Source organism: Betta splendens, chromosome 17, assembly GCF_900634795.4.
Source record: "Betta splendens chromosome 17, fBetSpl5.4, whole genome shotgun sequence".
NCBI classification, from domain to species: Eukaryota; Metazoa; Chordata; class Actinopteri; order Anabantiformes; family Osphronemidae; genus Betta; species Betta splendens.
The window spans coordinates 6,702,198-6,724,577 of record NC_040897.2 but is presented as its reverse complement, the minus strand read 5'-3'; the positions used below and the strand labels follow the sequence as shown (position 1 = coordinate 6,724,577).

At 48.5% G+C, this 22,380-nt stretch overlaps 3 protein-coding genes and 1 long non-coding RNA gene across 7 annotated transcripts in view; 1 reads left to right on the top strand and 3 right to left on the bottom strand.

Moving 5' to 3' along the window:
- Positions 1–47: 47 nt before the first annotated feature.
- LOC129603245 (uncharacterized) lies at positions 48–1,320 on the bottom strand. The gene is made up of 2 exons (XR_008692984.1): positions 1,186–1,320; positions 48–395 (listed from the first exon to the last, which is right to left on the bottom strand). It is a non-coding gene; the product is annotated as an uncharacterized LOC129603245 (long non-coding RNA).
- Positions 389–6,092, top strand: nr2f6a (nuclear receptor subfamily 2, group F, member 6a). 2 transcript variants are annotated; one of them, XM_029131925.3, is made up of 5 exons: positions 389–1,521; positions 2,201–2,295; positions 3,294–3,625; positions 3,713–3,959; positions 4,370–6,092. In XM_029131925.3, the coding sequence occupies exons 1-5, from the start codon at positions 1,253–1,255 to the stop codon at positions 4,642–4,644; spliced, it is 1,218 nt and encodes a 405-aa protein (XP_028987758.1). In that variant the 5' UTR covers positions 389–1,252; the 3' UTR covers positions 4,645–6,092. The 2 variants fall into 2 exon arrangements, with proteins under 2 accessions (XP_028987758.1, XP_028987756.1); XM_029131923.3 differs by having other exon boundaries at positions 3,291–3,625.
- Positions 6,093–6,783: 691 nt separating this feature from the next.
- On the bottom strand, positions 6,784–16,053 carry zgc:154006 (uncharacterized). Its single transcript, XM_055503576.1, has 15 exons — positions 14,987–16,053; positions 13,416–14,559; positions 13,018–13,220; positions 12,727–12,892; positions 12,529–12,579; positions 12,332–12,437; positions 11,998–12,017; positions 10,398–10,937; positions 10,107–10,310; positions 9,875–10,036; positions 8,050–8,204; positions 7,691–7,921; positions 7,394–7,565; positions 7,277–7,318; positions 6,784–7,169 (listed from the first exon to the last, which is right to left on the bottom strand). The coding sequence occupies exons 2-15, from the start codon at positions 14,505–14,507 to the stop codon at positions 7,068–7,070; spliced, it is 3,246 nt and encodes a 1,081-aa protein (XP_055359551.1). The 5' UTR covers positions 14,508–14,559; positions 14,987–16,053; the 3' UTR covers positions 6,784–7,067.
- A 2,107-nt stretch (positions 16,054–18,160) lies between these two features.
- The window catches only part of kcnn1a (potassium intermediate/small conductance calcium-activated channel, subfamily N, member 1a), a 40,155-nt gene continuing 35,935 nt past the window's right edge, over positions 18,161–22,380 (bottom strand). For all 3 annotated transcript variants that reach the window (XM_055503574.1, XM_029131040.3, XM_029131042.3), the window contains one exon: positions 18,161–21,728. In XM_055503574.1, coding sequence (XP_055359549.1) covers positions 21,472–21,728 — 257 coding nt within the window. In that variant the 3' untranslated portion in view covers positions 18,161–21,471. The remainder of the gene's footprint in view (positions 21,729–22,380) is intronic.

The window sequence follows — 22,380 nt, the reverse complement described above, 5'->3', positions numbered from 1 at the left end:
TGGAGGGAGAGGGCTGCATGAGTGCAAACACGGGAATTACGGAGGGCTGAGGAGTCGGACGCTCGCTCCCGATTGATTTTTATTTTAATCTCTCACAAGCAGCAGCAGCGGCGCGGTCACAGCCAGGCAGCGGTGCTGCGCCGAGCTGGGAGGATAGAGAGAGAAAGCACTTCCTTGTGTTGGAGATCTACTCGTGTTGTGAGGGCAGGCGCTCCCACGTCCCCCGGCCGAGCCTCGAAAAGGCTCTCGGATCCCGCCGTCGCGTGGACGCCAGGTCGCACCGCTCGACGTGGAATATCTCCATTGTGGGTCACAATGCCGCCGCCGCCGAGTGGATTACAGCAGAATAGGGCAGCTGTGCCTGCGCTCTCCGCCTCGTTGGACGGAGGGAAGATCTAGAGCGAGAGGATTTATTTTGAAGCGAGGGGAGCACACAGCGCGTTAATGATCGCTCCGAGGTAAGCACAAGAATTCTACAGGGATTCAAAGGGAATATTTAGCGAGCCAGCGGCCGTGTGCGAGAAATAACCAGACGGAGCTGAGAGAATTAATGTGAGGGCTACTTTAAGAGGGCTGGTCAGAGCCTCTCCAGGCATGTGCTGAGGCGAGCTGCACCGAGGTCCTTTTTCAGCCATTATTGTTGCCACAGAGACAGAGCTGGGAGTGCGAGGACCGAGCGGAGCCGCGACGGGAGCCCCTTTCTGCCTTTTGCTTCCTTTTTCGCAGAACGTGCGCCGTCCGCGCGCCCCCCCGCCGGGTTTCCTGCGACCGGGGGCTCCACGGCCGAAGCCGTTTGGCCGGACGGGCCGCATCGGGAGCTGGTGGGAGGTAAAGGAGGGCAGGACGAAGGCAGCGAGCTGGAGAGTGAGGATGAGGCGAAGGCGCTGAAATTTACAGACATGCAAAACTAAAAGTTGCCACACAGACTGGTTCCAGGTCATAGTGGAGTGGGAGGAGACTGAACCGCTCTGGGGTTTTTTGTTTTTTTTAAGCCAAACACTCTCCTACTGAATGGTATAGCCATTTTTTATTCATTGACATCTGCCCTTTTTTTTTAGCCTGAGGGTATTTTTGCTAGTTTATGCGCTAACATAAAGACACAAAGAGAGCAGGGGCCCACAGAGGACGCCGACTCCCTCCAGCTGTGGGGAAACACACAGTCAGGACAGCTCTTATTTATGTTACCTTGACAGCAGCCTGAAATCTTGGCTGCCTGTCCCATTTTCCTCTGTGGCGGTTCGGTAACCAAGCGATGGCCATGGTGAGTGGGGGCTGGGGAGATCCCAATGGCGGCACCAACGGGCTGGGGGACAAGAGCTACCTGCGGGGGGAGGAGGACGACGGCTCTCCGCAGGCCGGGGGCAGCGACATGGAGGCCGGAGACGACGACAAGGCGTGCGTGGTGGACTGCGTGGTGTGCGGGGACAAGTCCAGCGGGAAACATTACGGCGTGTTCACCTGCGAGGGCTGCAAGAGCTTCTTCAAGAGGAGCGTGCGACGCAACCTCAGCTACACTTGCAGGTGAGCGGAGCATTGTGGGTAATTCTTTCAGCCCCTCGCGGAAAGTGACAGCGCTGTGTGGTTCGGCTAAATACGGCGGCACGCGGCGATGCGTCGATGGAGGCTAGCAAACACGGTGCCTCATTCTACTTTATTTGTTGATTTTATTTTTTTTTAAATAACAAATGGCTTAAAGTTTTACTTGATAAATTTAAATTCAAATGTTCATACATTGATGCATTTAATTCGACGTCGGTAGAAAACAAAGACAGTAAATCACATACGACCTGTTTTCCCATTTTCGCTGCAATAATTGTTTGATTAGTCAATTACCCAACAAAATGTGTTATTGTTTGGTTGTTGGTTACAACCACCACCCTTTCCTGTGTGGCCATAACCTGACTTAGTCATCAGTCAAGTAAATAGATGCGTAGGATATTTTTCACTGTTAATAATATTAAACAGCCTTTAATTGTAGCTCTATACTGATAAGTGGGAGGCACAATACACACACAGGCCTAAAATAACATAACATAACATAACATAAACTAACATAACCGTATTAAGTTCTTTGTTGTCATTCGTTGACCTATTTTTGGCATAAATCAGCAGGTCATTCATTTCTACAGCTAAACTGTACAACCACCAGCTTTATAGACGTGGTCACAGTGAATCTAATGAGATTTATTTGTTTTCTCAGGTCAAACAGAGAGTGTCAGATTGATCAGCACCACAGGAACCAGTGCCAGTACTGTCGCCTGAAGAAGTGTTTTCGTGTTGGCATGCGCAAAGAAGGTGTCTGTTCATCTTGATCCATAAATTGTGGAAATTAATGCTCATAGGAATCTCTCTAACATGCTGTAATTGTTTACGTGCTTAAATACACTGATATGAAATAATTGAAATAATGACTGAGTTCAGGGCTGAGTGTTCCCAGCGTTTCCATCTGCTGCTTTCAGAGAACGAAAAATCAATCATAGTTAAATTTGCCTCTGTCATTATCGTACTTCCTCTGCTCCACGAGCTCCGCGGAGCAGAGCAAACGCTCCACACGGCCGTCGAGGTTCTATCATGGCTGAGGCAGCCATGCGTGTCAGCTCAGTGCCATGTACTAAGTGGCTTAATCTAGTGCCGACGCAGGAGTGACTGAGAGGGATACAGCGCTAAGACACCTGCGTCCCAGAGCCTTAAGCCCCCGACTGAAGCTGTAGAAACATTCTGACTTGTTGCCTCGATCCAATCCAATATGGGGATTTTGCCTTAAGTGGTTGAGTCCATGTGAGGCATTGTTTAGTGTCGGTCAATGTCCCGCGGATCGACACACAAAACAAGTACATAAACAAATGAAAATCTTGTACACTTACCGTTAAGCAGAACAGATTATTGCTGTGTATATATATATATATATATATATACACTATGTGTTTTATTTTTTACATTCTCAGTGTCTTGGGGTGCTTTGAAGTATTCTTTGTCTCTGAAGATGTACATATACTGAGGCTCCTGCCACAGCATGTTGCTATTCTTCTCCGTGATTAATATTGCAGAGACTTAAATTTTTAATGGGAAGTAAATTTATGCCTCAGAGTCTGTTTTATTTCTGTAGATTACCTTTGCGTAGTCTGATAAGCAGGTCTCTCTCCCATATTTATGCTTCATTTTTTATTTAAAGATTATTTACACAATGATAATCAAGTGAGCCTCGCTGCGGATGGAACTCGTTTTTAACTTTTTGTCGTCTTCCATTTCTCTGCCCCCGCCTCTCCTCTCCAACCAAACCAAAACGACAGCAGTTCAACGTGGCCGCATCCCACCTCAGTCTAGCCTCAGTCCCTCCATCACACCCATAGGTGGTGCCAGTGGCCTTGGAAGTGGCGAGTTCTACAACAACAACAACAACGGAGGGAGCGGCGGAGGTCAGCCGGTGTCAGAGCTCATTTCCCAGCTCCTGCGCGCCGAGCCGTACCCGAACAGCCGCTACGGGCACCAGTACAACCAGCAGGCCGGTCCGGACAATGCCATGGGCATAGACAACATCTGTGAACTGGCTGCACGCATCCTCTTCAGCACCGTGGAGTGGGCAAGGAATATCCCTTACTTCCCTGAGCTGCCTGTGTCCGACCAGGTCAGTAGATAACCCCAGTAAGCCCAGTCTGTACGAACGATTGATGACGAGCGGGGGAGTCTGACTCACGCGTGACCCCACTGACAGGTGGCGCTGCTGAGGCTGAGCTGGAGCGAGCTGTTCATCCTCAACGCGGCCCAGTCGGCGCTGCCGCTCCACATGGCCCCCCTGCTGGCCGCCGCCGGCTTCCACTCGTCGCCCATGTCCGCCGAGCGCGTGGTGTCCTTCATGGACCAGGTGAGGGTGTTCCAGGACCAGGTGGACAAGCTGACCAGGCTGCAGGTGGACTCGGCCGAATACAGCTGCCTGAAGGCCATCGCACTGTTCTCACCAGGTGAGAACCCCCGTTTGCCCTTTTATTACAGTCATCTGGAAATGTCCCTACTATGGCACCATCTCCTGGCTCATTAATGAAAGTGCAGTTCCTGCAATGGATGTCATTGGTCATTGGGCATCATTGTGCATGAGTTAAATCTGAAGCTGGGTTCAGGATAGGTTCCTGTATTTTGATTTTTAACCATATTATGATCATACTGTTGCAACAGCTATACTGTAAGTTGTGTTTGAGGGTTGTGTGTTTTTCTTGGCGCATAGGTGTAATAAGGCCCTTCTTGTATCCGTTCCCCTTTGGGGAATTTTATCACAATATTTGTTGGGATTTCAACCACTTGGTTCATCACGACTCTTTATGTAACCTGCCCACACTGTTAAGTAACTGCCTCTTCCTCCCTCCCTCCCTCTCAGATGCCTGTGGTCTGACAGACCCAGTTCACGTGGAGTCTCTGCAGGAGAAGGCTCAGGTGGCGCTGACGGAGTACGAGAGGATGCAGTATCCGAGTCAGCCTCAGCGCTTCGGCCGCCTGCTCCTGCGCCTCCCGGCCCTGCGCGCCGTCCCCGCCAACCTCATCTCCCAGCTCTTCTTCATGCGCCTGGTGGGAAAGACCCCCATCGAGACGCTGATCCGCGACATGCAGCTCTCCGGAAGCTCCATCAGCTGGCCGTATGTCCCAGGACAGTAGCCCCCCTGAAGGAAGAGGTTTCCGTCTGGGGTCAGTGACGACAAGGGCCCACAGGAAACCTCCTGACTCATCGCTATCCATATGTGTGGTTATCAAACTGCAGTGCCAGCTGGCCATTGTACGTACTTTACTGTAACCGCTCAATTCCCCCTCATGAAACGAGCCCTCCGTCTCCGCATGGGCCCTCAGCGAAGAGAGAGGAGCCAGTGCCAGGTTGGATCTGTCTCGATGCCAGCCCAGTTGTTCTTGTGCCAGGTCTCAGGCCGGAGACCAGCTCTTCACGCTGGGCTCCGATATGGCCATCACAGCTAGTCATGTCACCACCCACCTGCCATAGTGACTAAAGATGCCGCAGTTTCACGTAGAGGGCAGCAGCACCCCGCTAAAACTACAGCGAGAGGACAAAACTGTCCCACCGCTGAAAGTCAGCAGAACAGTTTTCCCCTCACTGGGCTCATTTTCCATGGCTCACCATTGTGATACAGCAACCTTTTTATCCACACAACTGATTACAATTGTGTCCATAGTGGCTCAAAAGAACAGTCTCCAGAACGCTGTGGATGTCCTGTGAACTAGAAACACACTAAGGGAAAAAAAAAACGCTGAAGAGGCCAAGGAACTGCTGAAAAATGAACAGAACTAAAAGTAAAACCAAGGAAAACTCACCAAAGTCTATCACATGATCCTCGGAGATGGTTTTTGTATAGCAAATTAGTAAGTCAAGCAGAGAGGAGATATGGACTCTTGTGATTGCCTGATGATTAAGTGAAGCATATTTTAAGTAATTCGCAGGGCTGACGTTAGTTAAAGACCAGGGGAGGGCACAGTAACTAGAAAGGACCAATACCTCACTACACATCAGAATGCTTTAGTCTGATATTTGCTCAACACAAACCTCTGTGTCATTCACCAGAAATCGCCTTCTTTTTTGACAACTGCCTTGTTTTTCAGTAGGAATTTGGGACATTTATGAATTATGGAATGCGTTTTACAAGCAAAACAAACATTTGTCTTGTATCTTTTTAAAAATGTCCCCCAAGTGATTCGGATTTGTGTTTGAATATGAGGCTGAGTGAATATGATGGATTTGGGTATCGAGCGTCGTTCGGATCCATTTGATACCAAAAGACCAGAGGCTGACCTTTACTTAAATTAAACTCGAGTTTCAGAATGGAGTGAGAAGAGTTCAACAAATATAGATCGGAGCTTTTAAAGCCAACACTATCAGCTGAAAACTAGTTTACGTTAAGAGTTGCCGTTTCTGGAGGGAATGATCCCTTGAAAAGTGTATTGTAATGTGTGTGTATATATACATATATATATATTGAGGCCAATTTTGTCTTTTTGCATGTTGAAATGTTGTTTTGGATATTTGCTAAGTTGTTCCCCCTCTTTCCATTATGTAATCCAAGGTTCGTTTAAACATTAAAATATTGCTTTCTCTGTTAGCTCCTAAATGTTTTTTTTCTACATGTCTTCATAAGAAAAATACCTCCGTCATCTTTTCAGATGTCAAAAAAGAATCTTTATCTACGTGCTGAAGCGACTGACGTGACAGATGTTCGCAATCGCTCGCGTCCGCACATCTGAGCGGGTGATGTGAGAAAATGTTGTAATGGATGAGAATCTGATGGGGGGAAAAACTGTACTTGGATGATCTTCAAAACCAAAACATCAAACTTTTAGAGATGAGATAAGAAAATTGGCTGGTCCGCTAGGATTTACCTCATGGGTCCTTTAAAGGGAGAGTTTCCAATTTTACATACTTAAAAAGGAGAATAAAGCAACTGTAGAAAATACATTTTAGCAATTACTGATGAGAACAAAGCTGAAGATTGTAGCTACTACAGCGCCTTCTGTTATTTGGATAGTCTTCTTTTAGGCACCACTCACAACTGAGTCAGCGACAGAAAAAATAATCTACTATTAATGTTTTCTTTGTGCTACTGGGTTCTTGTTTTTTTAAGAGATCACATGTATGGCTGCGTTCTTCAGGGAACGAACAGACGGAGACGAGTCTGGTTGGCTGTTTGCTCAAGCTACTTGAAGAAGTGTTGTAATTACATCTGTGTGATGAATGCCAAATAAACCCTGCAACATGTACCATGAACCGCGACTCTACATTCGTGTTCCACTGCTCTTTTATTGACAGTATTTCCTCTTCGCCGACCGTCATGTTACACATATGGAACTGATATTGATAGTTGGATAGATGGAGTTCTAGCTCAAATGTGAGGCTGAAATGCAAAGTGACACGTGACGCTCAACAAACCTAAAGGCGAAGTAAAGGACATGCAAACGCCAAGGTCAAAGGTCACGTTCACATATGTCGCCATGTAAAGAGCAAAACAGTATAACGGCAACAAAAATGAGGAAGACGGGGCGTGTGTGGCTTGAGCCAGGTCACGCATAGATTATTAAAACTAGCAAAAACCGTGGTCGTATTTTTTTACCAAGCGTTTGATGTGGAAGAGCTTTTGCCGCAGCTCTTTGCTCTGCTCCTTCTTCGCTTGATAGGCTGGTTTCTACAAAGGAAGACAAAGGCAACGCCTTCTTTAGGCCTGACCAACATATCGCAGCTCTCGTCTCACTGCTGGCTTCATTTGGTGAAGCTGCTGCGGACCTCACTCACCCTTTTCAGGTCTTTCAGTCGATCATACTCGTCTGCCGCCGCCTGATAATGGAAATACAAATGAGCTCAATTATGAATGCTCGCGTTTCGCCTGCGTGAGGCGGGAACGCGCTCCACCTGATAGCTCACACGGCCCTCGTCCAGCGCGTCCAGCTCCCGCCTTAACTTGCGCATCCGGTCGCTGATGTCGTCCATCTCGGCGCAGAGGCTCCGATAGCGAGCCAGGTCCGAGTCGAACTCCTGCTTGTACCGCCGGCGCTGCTCGTCTGAAGTTATCTCCGGGTACAGCCTGGAGCGGGACGTTAATGCGCAGCCATGAATTAATTATTACAGTTAAATCACTATTCAGACAGTGGCAAGAAAGTAACCAAGGAGGTTGGTTAAATGCTAAATGTAAGTAATGTGAATCAACACCTGTACAGGTAATCAGTGTGGTCCAGCGTGTGGCCAGTGTCTCCGGTGGTGTAACCAGTTTCATCCTGGTATTCCTCCGCCTGCTGAGCTGCAGACTGGGGCCCTCGTTCCTGCTGGACGTGATGAGCGGGAGGCTTCCAGATGCTCCCGGTTCCGTCGGAGGTGCCGCTGGAGCAGGCGGCAGCTCTGCTGTTCTGGTTCTGGTGGAGCGGCGCTGCGTCCCGATGACCGCTGTGGGCGGTTTAGAGGTCTGTGTGAGTGGAAACGCGTCTCACAGGAAGTAAGATGTGTGTGTTCGGAGACCAAACCAAACCCACTAAGTTATTCGTTACACATGGTCAGCTGCAGCATCCACTCACCTGCTGCTTTTATCATTTCCCTCGCTGCGGATGCCGACCGTGCTCTTATTGTTGAACATCACACCGTTCTCCGCCCTGAGATCAGGTGCTGGTCTCTCGGATACAACAACAGTTGGTGCCTGCTGGGTGCTGCGCACGTCTCCAACATGATTCACCTAAGGCAGGATCAGGAGACTGGAATGAAAAAGCACTATTAAAAAAGCACTAACAAAACACACTCAGCACCGTGTGGTAATCGTGGAGGTGGATTCATGCTGGAAAAAGCATACGTGGCAGGAAAATGCAAACTCTGCAACTCTGCCGGACCATGAAGTGTCTGGGCGAGTTCACGGGTGCAGAAAAGCAGAGTTTGAAACGGTAATCGCTAAAGAAGCAGCATTATCCTCTAATCTCCCGCCGCAGCGTGGGGTGACTCGTTAATATCCCGGAGCCTTTGATCTATTTCTGGATCAAAGTGCAGTCACACAGGATAAGGATCCACCGAGCTGATGAGTCTGGAAGGAGGCGTCTGCGACACGGACTCAAGTTGTTCAGGTTGAACTGTGACCCTGTGTGTGGAAGAGCGGCCGTGAGCTGCAGGGAACGCGACGCGCTGCAGCAGGAAGGTGCCGCTCACTCACTCACTCACTCACTCACTCACTCACTCACTCACTCACTCACTGGCCGCACGCCTCACACCTCAACACAACAGCTTTGGAGTTTTATTGATGTTCTTAGCAAATCTAGCAAAGAGTTGCTCGCGTTGATGAATCTTCCCATTCACCTCCATCATTCCCGCTTAATTCCGCACTATTTACTCTAATCTATGCATCCTACACGCTCCTTCCCATTAGCGCGCCTTTTCCAAATGTAGCACAAAACACGGGGAAATGGCTTCTTTGCCAGGAGTCTAATTTGCAGCTCTGTGTAGCGGCCCCTTCGCAGACTGAATCATTTAGCGCCACCACAGTCTGAAGGGATTTGCACAGGCAACCCAACTCTTTTTATACATTATACATGCCACATACATTATATATGCCTCCTGCAAGGCAAGCATCTTCCCTGTGATACCAGAGAGCCCCAGAAAAGGGGGATGCGACTCCCATCCACTCACTACACGGTTGGTAGTAATGTAGGCCAAGGCCGCACTGCAGGAACTGACTGAACATGTTTGTTCTCCTACCGTAATGAGTCACACTGGACGTGTTACATTCATGGTACAACTCTATGCTGTTGGATTACCCACTGCTGAATTAATTATTCATTAAATTGCTAAGGCTCTACAGCAGCATAAATATGGGTTAAATACATTGATAGCAGGCAACATTTTTTATTAGAACCTACAAAGCTATAATTTATTATTCAGGTGTACCTAATAAAGTGGCCGGTGAGGGTTCAGTTAAAACATTCCTCTCCCAGCAGCTCCACATACAGTATGTAGACATTATTTCAGCCGCACTAGCTCTTCATTCCATGTTCAGAATCAGTCCAAAAACTTGCACAGGAAACGTAAGTGTGTGTGATAATATTTGCTCTAACAGCCCAACGTTTGGAACCTAAGCATGAGATAAATAGTGTGAACTGTTTGAGGCACAGCCGTCGCTTGCGTGTGTTTTTTTTATACGGTCATGGTGCAGCGGCTTATCACCCGTCTGGTTAATGATTAGCCCCAGCGAAACCTGGGTGCGCTGACGATAAACAGGAGCAAATAATGAGTTTGTGACAGAGAGTTCACCGGCAAGACGTGAGAAATTAAAATAAGGCCGACGCTTTTTATTTTATTCTCATCATTTGGTCCTCATTCACCCACACTCCCTACTTGCGTGACCCGGCGCGCTGGGCTCACCCAGTCCTGGACGTTCTGCCCGTCCGCCGGCCTCATCAGCGGCTCCTCCCAGTAGATGTTGGCTTTGCCGTGATTCCAGATCTTGCTGCGGGTCTTGTAGGCGTAGTAGGCGGACAGGGACAGCGCCAGCACCACCATCAAACCCAGCACCAGCGCTACTGTCTGCGTGAGGGGAGCACATTAAGCCCAGTAACTGTACCGACCAAAGCTCAGAATAAGACGCCTCTCCAACCTCCTCGGGATCCATGTAACAGTAGTGCTGCAGGTACTGATTGTACATGAGGAGGCCCCCCGGAAAGCTGGCCCCCGCCGCGCCGCTGAGGCTGGGCCGGCCCTGGAGGTTCTGGCACATCATCAGCATGGGGTTGTAGAGCACGCTCTGTGAGCTCTGGGACATCGGGTTCACTCCGATCACAAAGATGATGTTGATGATGCCCTAAAAGTCAGAGGATGATGACCTTAACTTGACCCGTGTTGAGGACTGATGAGCATCTGATTGATTTCTAAGCATATGACACCTCACCTGTAGGACAGCTAAGATGACATCACTGATGAACACAATGAGGTAAAACCTGCACCCCCTCGTGGTCCGTGACCTTGAGAAACTGGCTATGAGGAACCCCAGAGACAGCAGGAAGTTGACGGCCGCCGTGGAGATCATGGCCGACTTGGCCGAGTACGGCGTCATGTAGGAGCCGCTGTAGCCGTAGCTGCCGCCATAATATCCCGACCCCGCTCCCATGAACTCCCCCGAGGCCCCGGCGCCGTAGCCCCCGAGTCCAAATCCATTCGTGTCCCACACCAAGGTGGAAGCCACGCAGACGAAGATGAGGAAGCACATGAGAGCCGTGGCTCCTTGGAAGGTCTTGACAAAACCAGGAGGAGAAAACCAGCGGTAGAAGTGTTGAGGCCTCTCCTCCCTGTAGTACGAGTCAGGATTGAGGTTGTGGCTGTGGGGGACATGTTGGTTCAAGGGGGAGTGGACGCTCCGTGGAAGGTAGAAGCTGTGGGAGGTGGTGCTGTAGGGTGGGCTGTACACAGGGGGGCTGTCGTAGTACTGAGGCTCATACATAGCGAATTTTACCTGCAGTAAGAAATCAGAAATAAAGGGAAGTTAGCTCTAATAAACTACATGACCGATAATGGTGTGACAGTCATGCACTAACCCTGTAGTGATGCCTGGAGTCCTTTCAGCCCTCCTGTTCACTTGCTGCACCTTGCTCTCCGTTTAAGCCGTCCCTCCTGCACAGCCCGTCCAGAGCACTCTCCCCGGTCCGGCTGAGCCACACTCGATCACTCCAGAGGAACCCGAGCCCGCAGCCTTCAATAATTCAGACAGACAGCAGATAAGAGGCGAGCCGGGCGAGGATCCGAAGAGCGGCCGGCTCCGTCCGAACCTGCGGAGAGAGAGGGAAGCTGCAGAGTGAGACCCGTCGGGCCGGACAGAGGTGTTCGTCTGATCAAATGTGGAGAGGACTTCACGTTCCAGCAAAACCGCCCCTTTTTAATTACTAACGGACACCTCACAGTTTAAGCCGTTATACTTGAAAACAGCTTGACATCATAACAAAATATCGACACACAGATCATGAGTAACGTCACGTGCCCGAACACCAGATCACAACTGTAACAATTTAAAGCTTGTAGTGAATAAATGGTGCGTTTAAGGACCTACCGAGCCACCTGCCGGTAGACACGTGCGGCGTCGTCGTCCCGCTGAGCCGCAAACACCGTCCGCTTCACGATCCGATGGAACGCGTCGGCGTCGGACTCGCGGCTGACGCGGCTGTCACCTGCCACCCACCTGCTGCGCACGTGCTCGTGGGACGAACCAGTAAGGCTTCGGCAAGCGTGGACTGGAGAGACACAGCGCGGTCGTTAACGTCCAGATGCGTCAGGAGGACAAAACGTGAGCGCGACGTTGTAACAGCCAGTCAGCTGTTCATGATCATCCATATAGTGGTTTAATACTACGACTGATAATAATAAATGACCAGGCGTGTTTATATTTACTTTGTACTTCGATTAACATCTCAAGAAAACGTCAACAGTCACGTGATGAGCCAAGATGCGTTCGCGTTTACTGTATCACTGCACAGGAAGCTCTCAGTCAAACGTCTTACAGTATATACTGTATATTGGTCTGAATATTTTACTGAATGTTTTTATCCTCATAGCAGCTGTTTGATTCTGCATGAAATAAACTGTCCCATAAAAAGTCAAGTCATTCAGAAAAATACGTTTTATTGAACAGGGAGGACGTAGCATACACCAGACAGCAAAGGCAAAGGCTGTTTAAACTTTATTATAGTTTTACATTTTTTTTGCAGTCATTGTGTAAACTCTGTAAAGCACAGACATGCTGATCCTGTTCAGGACAAAAGCACTGAAAGATGGAGAAAAAACACGCTTCTCCTTCAAAGTATGAAAGGTGACTTTGCTCTTAGGTGCCAGCGCTCGGAGTGATGGTTTCCTGGTCAAAAGCGTGTATTCTGCTTTTGATGTGGCTCAGTTTGGCCTTCAGATATTCACAGCGCTCTCTTTTTTCTAGGAAAGCAGGGTCCTGTAAAAAACACGCAACAAAAACACATGTATTAATGTGAGTTTCATGACTGACTGCATGCATGTCTAGTTTTACCGTCTCTGTTGCTTACACTCTTTTTCTCCTCATATGTCTTCAAAATGCTTTGAATCCTCTGTGGATCCTAAAAAACAGGCAAATGATATCAAATGTAAAACATCATAAAAGGAGATCATTCATGACCTTTTGACCTCCACCTGAGTCTTGGAAGGTTGCTACATATATAGAAGCACATGGAGATAACGTAAAGTACAGTTAGGCTGATTCTTACACTTTTTCCATCTCTGAGGAGACGCTCCATCACTGTGTCCAAGTCTCTGAATTTGCTGATGGTGGTGCTGATGTCTCTGTGAAGGTCCTTGTATTCCTGATACTGGTCATTGAACACAGCCTTGTACTTCTCCCGTTCTTCCACGCAGCCAATCTCTGGATACTTTCTACAGAGACAATGTCAGAGCGACAACAAATAGGTGTATTTCTTTATTTTTAAGTACAGTTGATAGTAAGAGGTTAATGTGGGGTTGGTTCAGCTTCTCTGTGCTCAGTTTAAACAGTGACTCACATGATGTAGTCTGCAATGATGTGGACTTTAGGGGTGTATTCTGACACTCTGTCTTTCTGCAGTGGGTTCTTATGAACTTCATGGACAGGTACATGCAGACTGGCGCAATCTCTACTCGGAGACTTGTCCATTTCATCCTTGAATGATATGCGCTTTGGCTTTTGGGGTTTGAGTGGGATGGACCGTTCAAACTCCTCCTGCGGCTACAGGTAGAAAAAGAGAAGCTTAGTTTCAGCCAAGAAGCTAAACATGGAGCAGAGATATGGGATTGTTATGCTTGCTTCTAGCCCTTTTCTTATCTCACACCAAATATTTTGGAAGATTGTGCTGTTTGCCCTTAAAATGTTGAATTGTACTTGATCAGGTGCCACAACTGTTGACTGGTCTGTCAAACTTACTCTGTGCCTGCGGGCGGCTTCGTGCCTCCACATCTTCAGACACACCAGGAAGCTGCCCAGATACAGAGTCATGTTGATGTAGATGAAGGCGGTTCCCGCCATCTGGCCGCCGTCGACGCGACACAGATGAGCCACGATGGGGTTGACGCCCATCGTCATGTAGCACAGGCCTCCGCGGTTCAGGTCGTTCAGGTACACGATCCCCGCCGCCATGTAGAGCAGGAACATGGCCACGTTGACGAAGGCCTCCGTCAGCGGCCACCAGGGGGCGTCGAGGAGGATGGTGCGGTAGTACATGGTCATTCCCACCACCAACAGACACAGGGTCATGATCCAGCAGACGCCAGCTACAGCCAGAATGAAGGGGGTCATGGGGCCTCTGTAGCTGTACCCAGACAGACCAATGCCGGTGTTGTACACGCCATCATACAGGTTGGACCACTCGCTGTCTTTCTGAATGTAGGCAATGACGCAGGCGAAGACCATTCCTCCAAACAGGAGCTGAAGTCCAGCGAGCAGCCTGAGCAGGCCGGGCCAGGACTTCAAATAAGAGTACTTCTGGTTGTAGACCTCCAGCTTCTCGGCGTAGTACTCAGTCGGGTTGAGACCAGTGAGCAGAGACTCCTCAGGGGAGCCTTGACCCAGCCGCTCACCAGTATGACTCCAGTTTAGCAAAGGCTTTTGGGAATTCTGGCTGGAGTTTTCCTCCCAGTTCTTGGGCTCCCCAAGAACTGGGGACACCGGAGGGCTGACCCTGGTCCCGTTGGGAAGGATCTGGACCCCAGCTGTGCTGCGTTCGGCGTCATTGCCAGTCCGTTTGGGGATGATCCCACCCCACGACTGGGGGACGAGGGACTTGAGTCTGTCCTTAATGCTGCCTGTGCGCGCATTGTCCTCCCTTTCTGCATAAGGCGGAGAATTGGCCGCGAGGCTTGTGGCGCTTTCGCCGCCATCCGTGGAATCGTCCGGCGTGGGCGAGTGAGCAACCCACGCAGGCACCGGTGGAGCGCTAATGGAGTTCCTCCTGCCAGCGGAGGTCTCGTCCACGCTGTCAGGCGCTCGTCCCTTGAGCTTCCTGCTCCAGCTTCTCATGCTGTGGGCAGATTTTTGCTAACTCATTGACAAAGATGTATTCACAGGATCCCTTTGAGGCAAGAGAGAAAAAAATGATGATTAGTGAGTGATTAGTTTTGTGTTATAGGTTGTGTAACGCGTGAGCTAAGAGTTATACCGATCACACCCGCTTTGAAATAATGAATCCAACACATCATTAGAAATTTAAAGTTAGCTTCATGACATTTAATCTCACTACATTCAAAAGCACCTCTAACATTAGCGAACATCGTCGCACTGTGAAGACCTGGATAGAGACTCAGACTTGGAGCACAACACGACTTCAGCGCTGCTCAGTCCTGACTAATAGCAGAGGAGCATAAGCCGAGCCGTGACTCACAGCGAGGCTCCTGACGCACAGCCACAGCCATGACGGTGTCACGGCACCAGTGGAAACCTATTAATAAACCAGAGCAACTTTGCGTTGAAGACGATGTCAAACCACCAGCCTTCCTTACCTTTGTGACCCCAGGTCGTCTCCTCACTCCAGCGGGTCCCAGACTTTCACATGTTGGAGTTTTTGTTATTACGGGAGCGTGGATGTAACCTAACGCTTGGCCCACACGGCTCACGCTCTCTCAGGTGACTCACTGCCTCTCGATACTAACAAGGGGACTGGCCATTGTGTGTAAAGGGGCGGAGGGGGTTAAATATTAAACCAGAACCGCCCCACGCTGGTCGCTGACTGGCACTAGTAGGTTAATCTGTGGGAAAGAGGCAGCGAAGTGGCTGACGTTTGTAAAAACATGAGAGTAGGCGGTGAACTGGCCTGGACTGAAGCCCACTGCAGGCGCTTCAAACGGCCCCGGGCGGCCATTAGGCTGCTCTGACCACATATTAGTTGTACTTTACTGATACAAAAAGCGTGAGAAGTGGATAATCCTCATTTTATGGTTGCTTCAGGGATCCCTGCACCAGCGTTGTCCAGTTACTATGACTTTAAATCCCAAAACATTAGCTTGTCCAGCAGATTACACGTGTGCGTTTCATATCAGCGCCACAGTTATCAATTACATCGCATGTCTGTGAATTGCTGCTTTATCATCCCATCATTTATGAATTATTCATTTGGATCTGGGCTGTGTGTGGCTGTTGGAGTCGCAGGAGGAGCCGGGGTTTAACACTAGAGGGCAGCACTCTCCTGGTCTTCTGCTTGAGATTGTGCCTCCTGTGGATCCTGTTTGTGCTCTCTCTCTCTCTCTCTCTCTCTCTGTTGTATTGTTCTCATAATTGACCTTGCTGAATTTCAGAAAATGCAAATCATAATTCTGAGCTTCAGTGTTGTGTGAGGAATGCAATACAATCTAATATAATAAAGTCAGAAATAGTTAACACCAAATATTCTTTCTAGGCTGTGACACTGCTACACTTAGTAGTTATGGTCTAAACTCTGCAAACCTGACTCCAGGAATCACTTCCTGTTTCCCAGTGTGACGTCAGGCTGTGCTCAGGGATCCATGCAGAGCAGGGCCAGGATTTTCATGTAGAGAGAGCTCAAGGCAAGGACGACTGTGGTGAGCTCTCCAAACACACACACACACACACACACACACACACACACACACACACACACACACACACACACACACACACACACACACACACACACACACACACACACACACACACACTGCAGTACTACAATACATGACTGTAAACACTTAATTCCACCTCTCTCAAGTGAGCGAGCCTCCAGTAACCTTGGCCTGAGGCTGTCTCATCTGCTGCTGTTCTGCCGATGCAGGTGTATTATAACAACACAGCGTTTAGTCAAGCATGTAAAACATCTGCATAGCCTGCATGCGTACGTACACGCAGACTTATGTGATAGTGGTACTGATTTTCTCATTTAGCTCTCAGAATCAACTTTTACCGACCTGATCCTTTGAGTCACAAATTCTTCCGTTAAACCTTTGTTTAATATTGTGCACTTTAACAGTATTTCTACTCTTTTACCTGTTTGTATTCCTTTTAGCATTATGCTGCTTAACACTCTTTTATGTACATGTTTATTATCTGCTTAAATTGTTTCAGGCTGCAGGATGATTAGGTAATAACAGGCGAGAATTTGAATTTGTAGCCTTGGGTGATGTTATTCTGTCAAGTAGGAGACACATGTATAAGTTACACGTGTCTATACAAGCTGCTGCAGCCTCGTTTGTTTCAGCTAATTTAGCCTCCGATCCCCAAATGAGCAGCCGAGGAATAGATGGGGGGGGGGGGGGGGGGGGGGGGGAGCAGAACTGATGGGCAGTGAGTCCAATGAAGCCAAACATCTGATGGCACAGAAAGGCTCTCGGCCGCCGCAGCGCCGCGCGTTCAACAGGGCCCGAGCCCGGATCGATAGCCCTGTCCTTTCTGATTTCCCCAAGTGTATTCCAAACCACGTTAGCGCAAAGCGATAAGCATAATGCCGCTGCTAGCTATTAGCTCCTGGGGAAGGCCGGGAGAAAAGTGGGGCCTGTAATGAATTCCATAAATAACTTCCTCTGCATGGCCCCAGAGGAGCTTTTCACACTTTGGGATGATTCTTAACACCATTGCTAGTTTCCTGCCCTTGTCCTTCCTGCGGCCTCGGGGTCGCCCTCGCTGCTCTCCTGTCTTGTGTGACCATGGGCTGATCTTCAGTACCCTCTAGAGGGGAGCCGCGGTAATTTGACGCCTCTTTACTTGCTTTTCCTAGTTAAACACCAGAGTGAGTGTCTGGATGGATTAACTGCTCTCATTAAGGGACTGACATTGTTACAGATGAAAAAGGGGGTCGGGGCATTATCTACTGCGTGATGAGCAGCAGCAACTAAGCTGGGTGTCATTTTTAAATTTGTCGCTTAAGCTCAGATTATGGGCATATTTTAAACTATTAGAACAATTTATGATTTTTAAAATGTAATTACAGCTCTAAAACATTCTATTCTGCGCTCGGAGGGGGACGAGGAGCGGGGAAGCCGTGCTGTGTTCCCACTCAGGCATGTCTTGGGGGTTGTGTAGCAACAACTACAGGGTGACTGACTCTGCCACTTTTGCAGGGAATCGGTCGGCTGCCAAGTCCCTTCTGATTTGGGTGTAATTAACCACGCGGCGCCTTGTTTGCGCATGTGGACATGAATAGTAGCTTGTTATTTGAACATTAATGGCTATGTGTGTGTGTGTGTGTGTGTGTGTGTGTGTGTGTGTGTGTGTGTGTGTGTGTGTGTGTGTGTGTGTGTGTGTGTGTGCAGCCCACAGTTCTCCTTGGATCGCCGCCACAGCAGCTGTGTGTCCTCCGGAGTGGTGTTTGTATGTTTATATCCATGCTTCCTCCAATAATTCTGTTTCAGGACATCCCCCGACTCACAGTTTCACCAGCAGACGTCCCTGTGAGTCAGCACCAGCCCCAGTCTCACCGCTGGGTTGGTTTAGGCGGCTGGCGGGGACCTGGCTGGACGCTGGAGTCAAACAGAATGTAACGTGGTTGAGTTTGGGCAAAATGAAAGAGAAACGGTTTGAAATGAAAGCTTAAAGCAAAGAGCGCGGTGGACGTAGCTGAGGGTCGTCTTTAATGGTTTGACCTCGGTGTCTCTCCTTTCTGGGACAAATGTTCACCTGCCAAACAAAGGGACAGCGAGCAGCGCATAGAGAACATGTTAGACCCATTTGCCATCCATTAAAAGTTGATTTATTCCAGTGCTACTACGTACATTATGCATCATGTGGCAGTGTACACAGAACAATGATTGGGTTACATTTTCTTCACTTTGGGGGGGGTCACTCTGTTATTGTTCAGGAGAGGTGTGTTCTGATGCCTGCTCTATGAGGAAGCCTACGTTTTCAGAATAATAAAATTCTGGGATGCTCATCTGTCATCATCAGAAATACACCATGAACGTCCCTCACTTGGAAAACAAAACACTGCTTTCTTTTATTGGAATGGAGTCTTGGTTGGTCTTGGTTGATGGCAGGAGAAGGAGAACACGATCCCCTGGAAGCCAAATTTCTGCCTTCTGCTACAGAACACATGGCACCAAGTTACCTTTACCCTGTGTTTCACGTTTGTCCCGTTTACTTGGCGACATCTACAATGAGGTCATATTTGTAGGACATCTTGTCTTGCTGTCCGCCCCCAAAACGAACATGTTGTCAGCAAATGAGCTATGACTCATCTTTCCCCTTTTTCAATATCCTCTTTCCTGCAGCCTAATGAAGGATGACGTCCTTAACAATAGCGCTGGTACCTCTCTGGGAAAGGAGCCCCAGCATCTGTGATCCTCCCTGGTGTAACTCAATACTGTACACTGAGTTTAGCAGAGAACAGGACCTGGAGGCTCCCTTCAGTTGTTTTTTCCTTTCGTTTGGAAAACCTCTCTGTGTTCGGGGACTGACATTCTTAATGATGACAGATGACAAACATGGGGCTAAATTTTAATGAAGAGGCGGGAACCTTTAATACACACAGGCAGGTGAGGCCATAATCAAGCAGATCATCGTCTAGTGGTCGTTGTTGGATAACACTGATTGAAACCGAGACTGTAAAGGCATAAAAGTCCCTTCGCGTTAAAAGGGCGGCGAGCAGCACTGCATGGGAAGTGGCTGGAGATGGGGCCAGTAAAGAGTCATGCTTCATCAACTCAAGTTGAAAGGAGGAACCTAACATTCATGCTTGAAGTGTCACTCACAGCAAACAGAATATGTGGCTAAATTAAGTGCTTTCTGTCCAGTCAGTAAGTTGGAGAGTTCAGCTCAGCAGGAAATAACCAGTGGTAATAATGCTGCATTAGGGCCACGAATATGAATTTTAGCACTACAATCCTTTTCAGACTCATCTACCAGTCAAACTACTTTAGGTTTTTACCAGCTGACCTGCCACTAAACACCTGGAATAAACCTCTTTGAGTTCCTTTGAGTACCTTTGAGTTCAACATTCATCTAATTTCTTTTCTAGCTCAGCAACTGAGTTTATACAACAAAGGCCTGATCATAACTTTCCAGGAATACTTAGACATTTGGAAAATTTGCATATTGACATTGTTGTTTTCATAGGAAATCACCTCTGTGATATGTACAGCAAATATAAAGCAATGTGTCGGCAGAAAAGAAGGGGCAACAATAATTGTGGCTGTGGACAAAGAACGAAACCAACTGAAAAAATAGTGTATAATTATTAATAATTAATAATAATCAATGTTAAACTATTCCGTTAAACCTTCTGAAAGACAGGTGTGTTTAGGTTTTTTCAGTATCTGTATTTGTATCTGGGGTTAGTCACATTGCTGCAACGCTCATCAAACACCTCATTAGAAAAAATAGAACTAAAAACAGGAAATGCAAGAAAGAAATAGAAGCGAAACGATCGAGGCGGTTGAGGAAGACGCTCCGTTGTCAGTTTTGCACGGAGCCGTGCACAGAAGGGTCAGGGCTGTCAACCAGTGATGTGTGCCCGTGTGGCTGTGTGGACCAGCAGATCTCAAGCCATGCTGTTATCTGAAGACCACGGGAAGCTCTAATTAGTGGTGGTGGTAAAGGTAGACTACTACATATTTCATTGCTCTGTGTGTGTGTGTGTGTGTGTGTGTGTGTGTGTGTGTGTGTGTGTGTGTGTGTGTGTGTGTGTGTGCGTGCGTGCGCGCAGCACTGAGCTAAGAGTGAATTCATTCCCCGACAAGCGCGCTCACAAGTACTCGCTCATTCGGCCTCACTTTCTCTCTCGCTCTCCCGAACATTTCTCATTTGTCACGGTGTTAGTAGAAAAGGAAAAGAAAGGTTTCCTCGAAACATTTAGAGTCGCTGTGTAATGGAGGCAATGTTATGCATTACATTAAGACATTTTCTTTAGATTTTTGGAGAGGAATGTATCTGAAAAAGGAATGCAATGCTGTATTCAGACTGTTAACATCGTAAAAAAGCTCTGAAATTAGTAATTAAATAACCCTCTACTATTTATACATTCAGGCACTGAAAAATCACATGTCAATATGTAACTAAAAAAGATAGTCGCTCTCATTTTCCCTTGATAAGAACAAGGAAGCTGAAACCTTGAAGTTGGCAACTGTGTACATATTTCCTACCCAGTAGTAATGCCATGTGCGTCGCCCCCCTGCTTTTCCTCCGCGTGGCCGTTCCCCCTCCCCGTTAAGTGCATTATCGAGCGCTGACCTGGAGTCAGCGCGCCGCGTAGCCCGGCCTAAAGCGCCCGCCCTGACCTACGGGGAAGGCCGCCACGGTGCAAGTCTTTTCGAAAGGGAAATCCGGCGGTTCGTCTCACTTCCCTCGACAGACGGACGCGTGGACGGACGGACGCGTGGACGGACGCCCCCCCCACCCCCCGCGGCCTCGGGAGGCCGGCGGTCGAGCCTGGACCCTCAGCTCCACAGACCAACTTCCACCCCTCGTGGTTAAGGACTCTCCGGTGTGATAGCCAGCTTTCACCCCAGCGACCCTGAACTCAGTCATTTTTTAACTATACAAGGGCTTTTACAAAAAAGCTAACTTGAACAGCCATACAATGGCTAAAACATAAACCATATCTCTACTTTATCTCGGTTTTTCAGTCTTTTTTATCTTTTTTTTTCTCTTTTTCTTCTTTTGGATGCATTTGTGTTTTTCTTGATTTGCGTTTCTTTGTTCTTTTGGAATAGCTCTGATCCAGTCCTGTGCTGAGAGTCTCAGTCACAGAGGAGTTGGTTTTTGGATTTCATGTGAAGGGGAGAGAGGGTATGAGACGGAGGAGGCGATGGGGGGCAATGATCAGGCGAGGGGGTCAAGATGGGGGTTCATTGTTAGTCCAGACATGGACTCTCCAGCTGTTACAGGGATGGTGGGTGTGCGTGGGGCGGAATGGGATGACGAGCTGGTGGTGATGGGGACGGGTGGGGGTTTAGGGGCGAGGCCTGAACGGTGAAGGCAGACACTTTGTCAAGGTTATCCACTATCGGAGGAGGTGTGTGGTGCTGTGGAGGGCGAGCGCCGCCTACGGGCGGTGGAAGTCCAGGATCGCTCGGACCGTTCGGAGCGCTCGGAGGCTAGCGACGCGGGCCGAAAGCGGTGAACAAAGCCGTCCAGGAAGTCCTGCTGCTGCTGGGTTATGGCTTGGGAGATGAGGCAGGGCAGCGCCTGCAGGCTGCCCGTCACCGAGTCCAGCTTGTCCTCCAATGTGCCGATGCGCTTGTCCAGCTCCTCGCTTCGCTCCTGCAGCTCTGACACCAGGTCGTACATCACATTCTGGGTCTAACGAAGGAGAGAGAGTAAATGCGTTCGGGGAGGTACAGGAACAGGAGGACAGAGACGGAGGAGGAGGAGGAGGAGGGAGAGAACAAAAGCTGATTTACACATTAATATCCGCAGAGAGAGATGAAGCTAGTGGAATTATCAAAGGAAACAGTATGTATACAAATGATATAAGAGTACAGTACGTATAGACTGGCTGAGTCAGTTAAAGAAGGGGAAGGAATGACATGAAGAAGCATGATGGGGGGGGGGGGGGGGGGGGTGAAGACTTTCAGCAAGTCAGCACAGATTTTATCTGCGCTGATTTAACATCCAGCTCCACTCCATTTATAGTTAGAAGCCTTTAATGCTTTATGTATTCACTTGGCAGTCGCATAATGAAAAGTGATTCCATTATTTAGGCACTAAATAATATAGATGCAATGTTAATGTCTCATGTATCTCCATGTATAATTTTTGTCCAGTTTTAAATCCCATGAGATACAACTCTATATATTTATGTACTAGATATAACATTTTTCACACTCATTCACGCGTCTCTCAGCAGTGGGCCGGTTTCGGTCGGCGAGCTGATGGACGGACCTTTCACACATGTAAGGGCAGGTAAACACACATTAAAGGAGTCGGCCCTAGAACCTTATAAACACACACT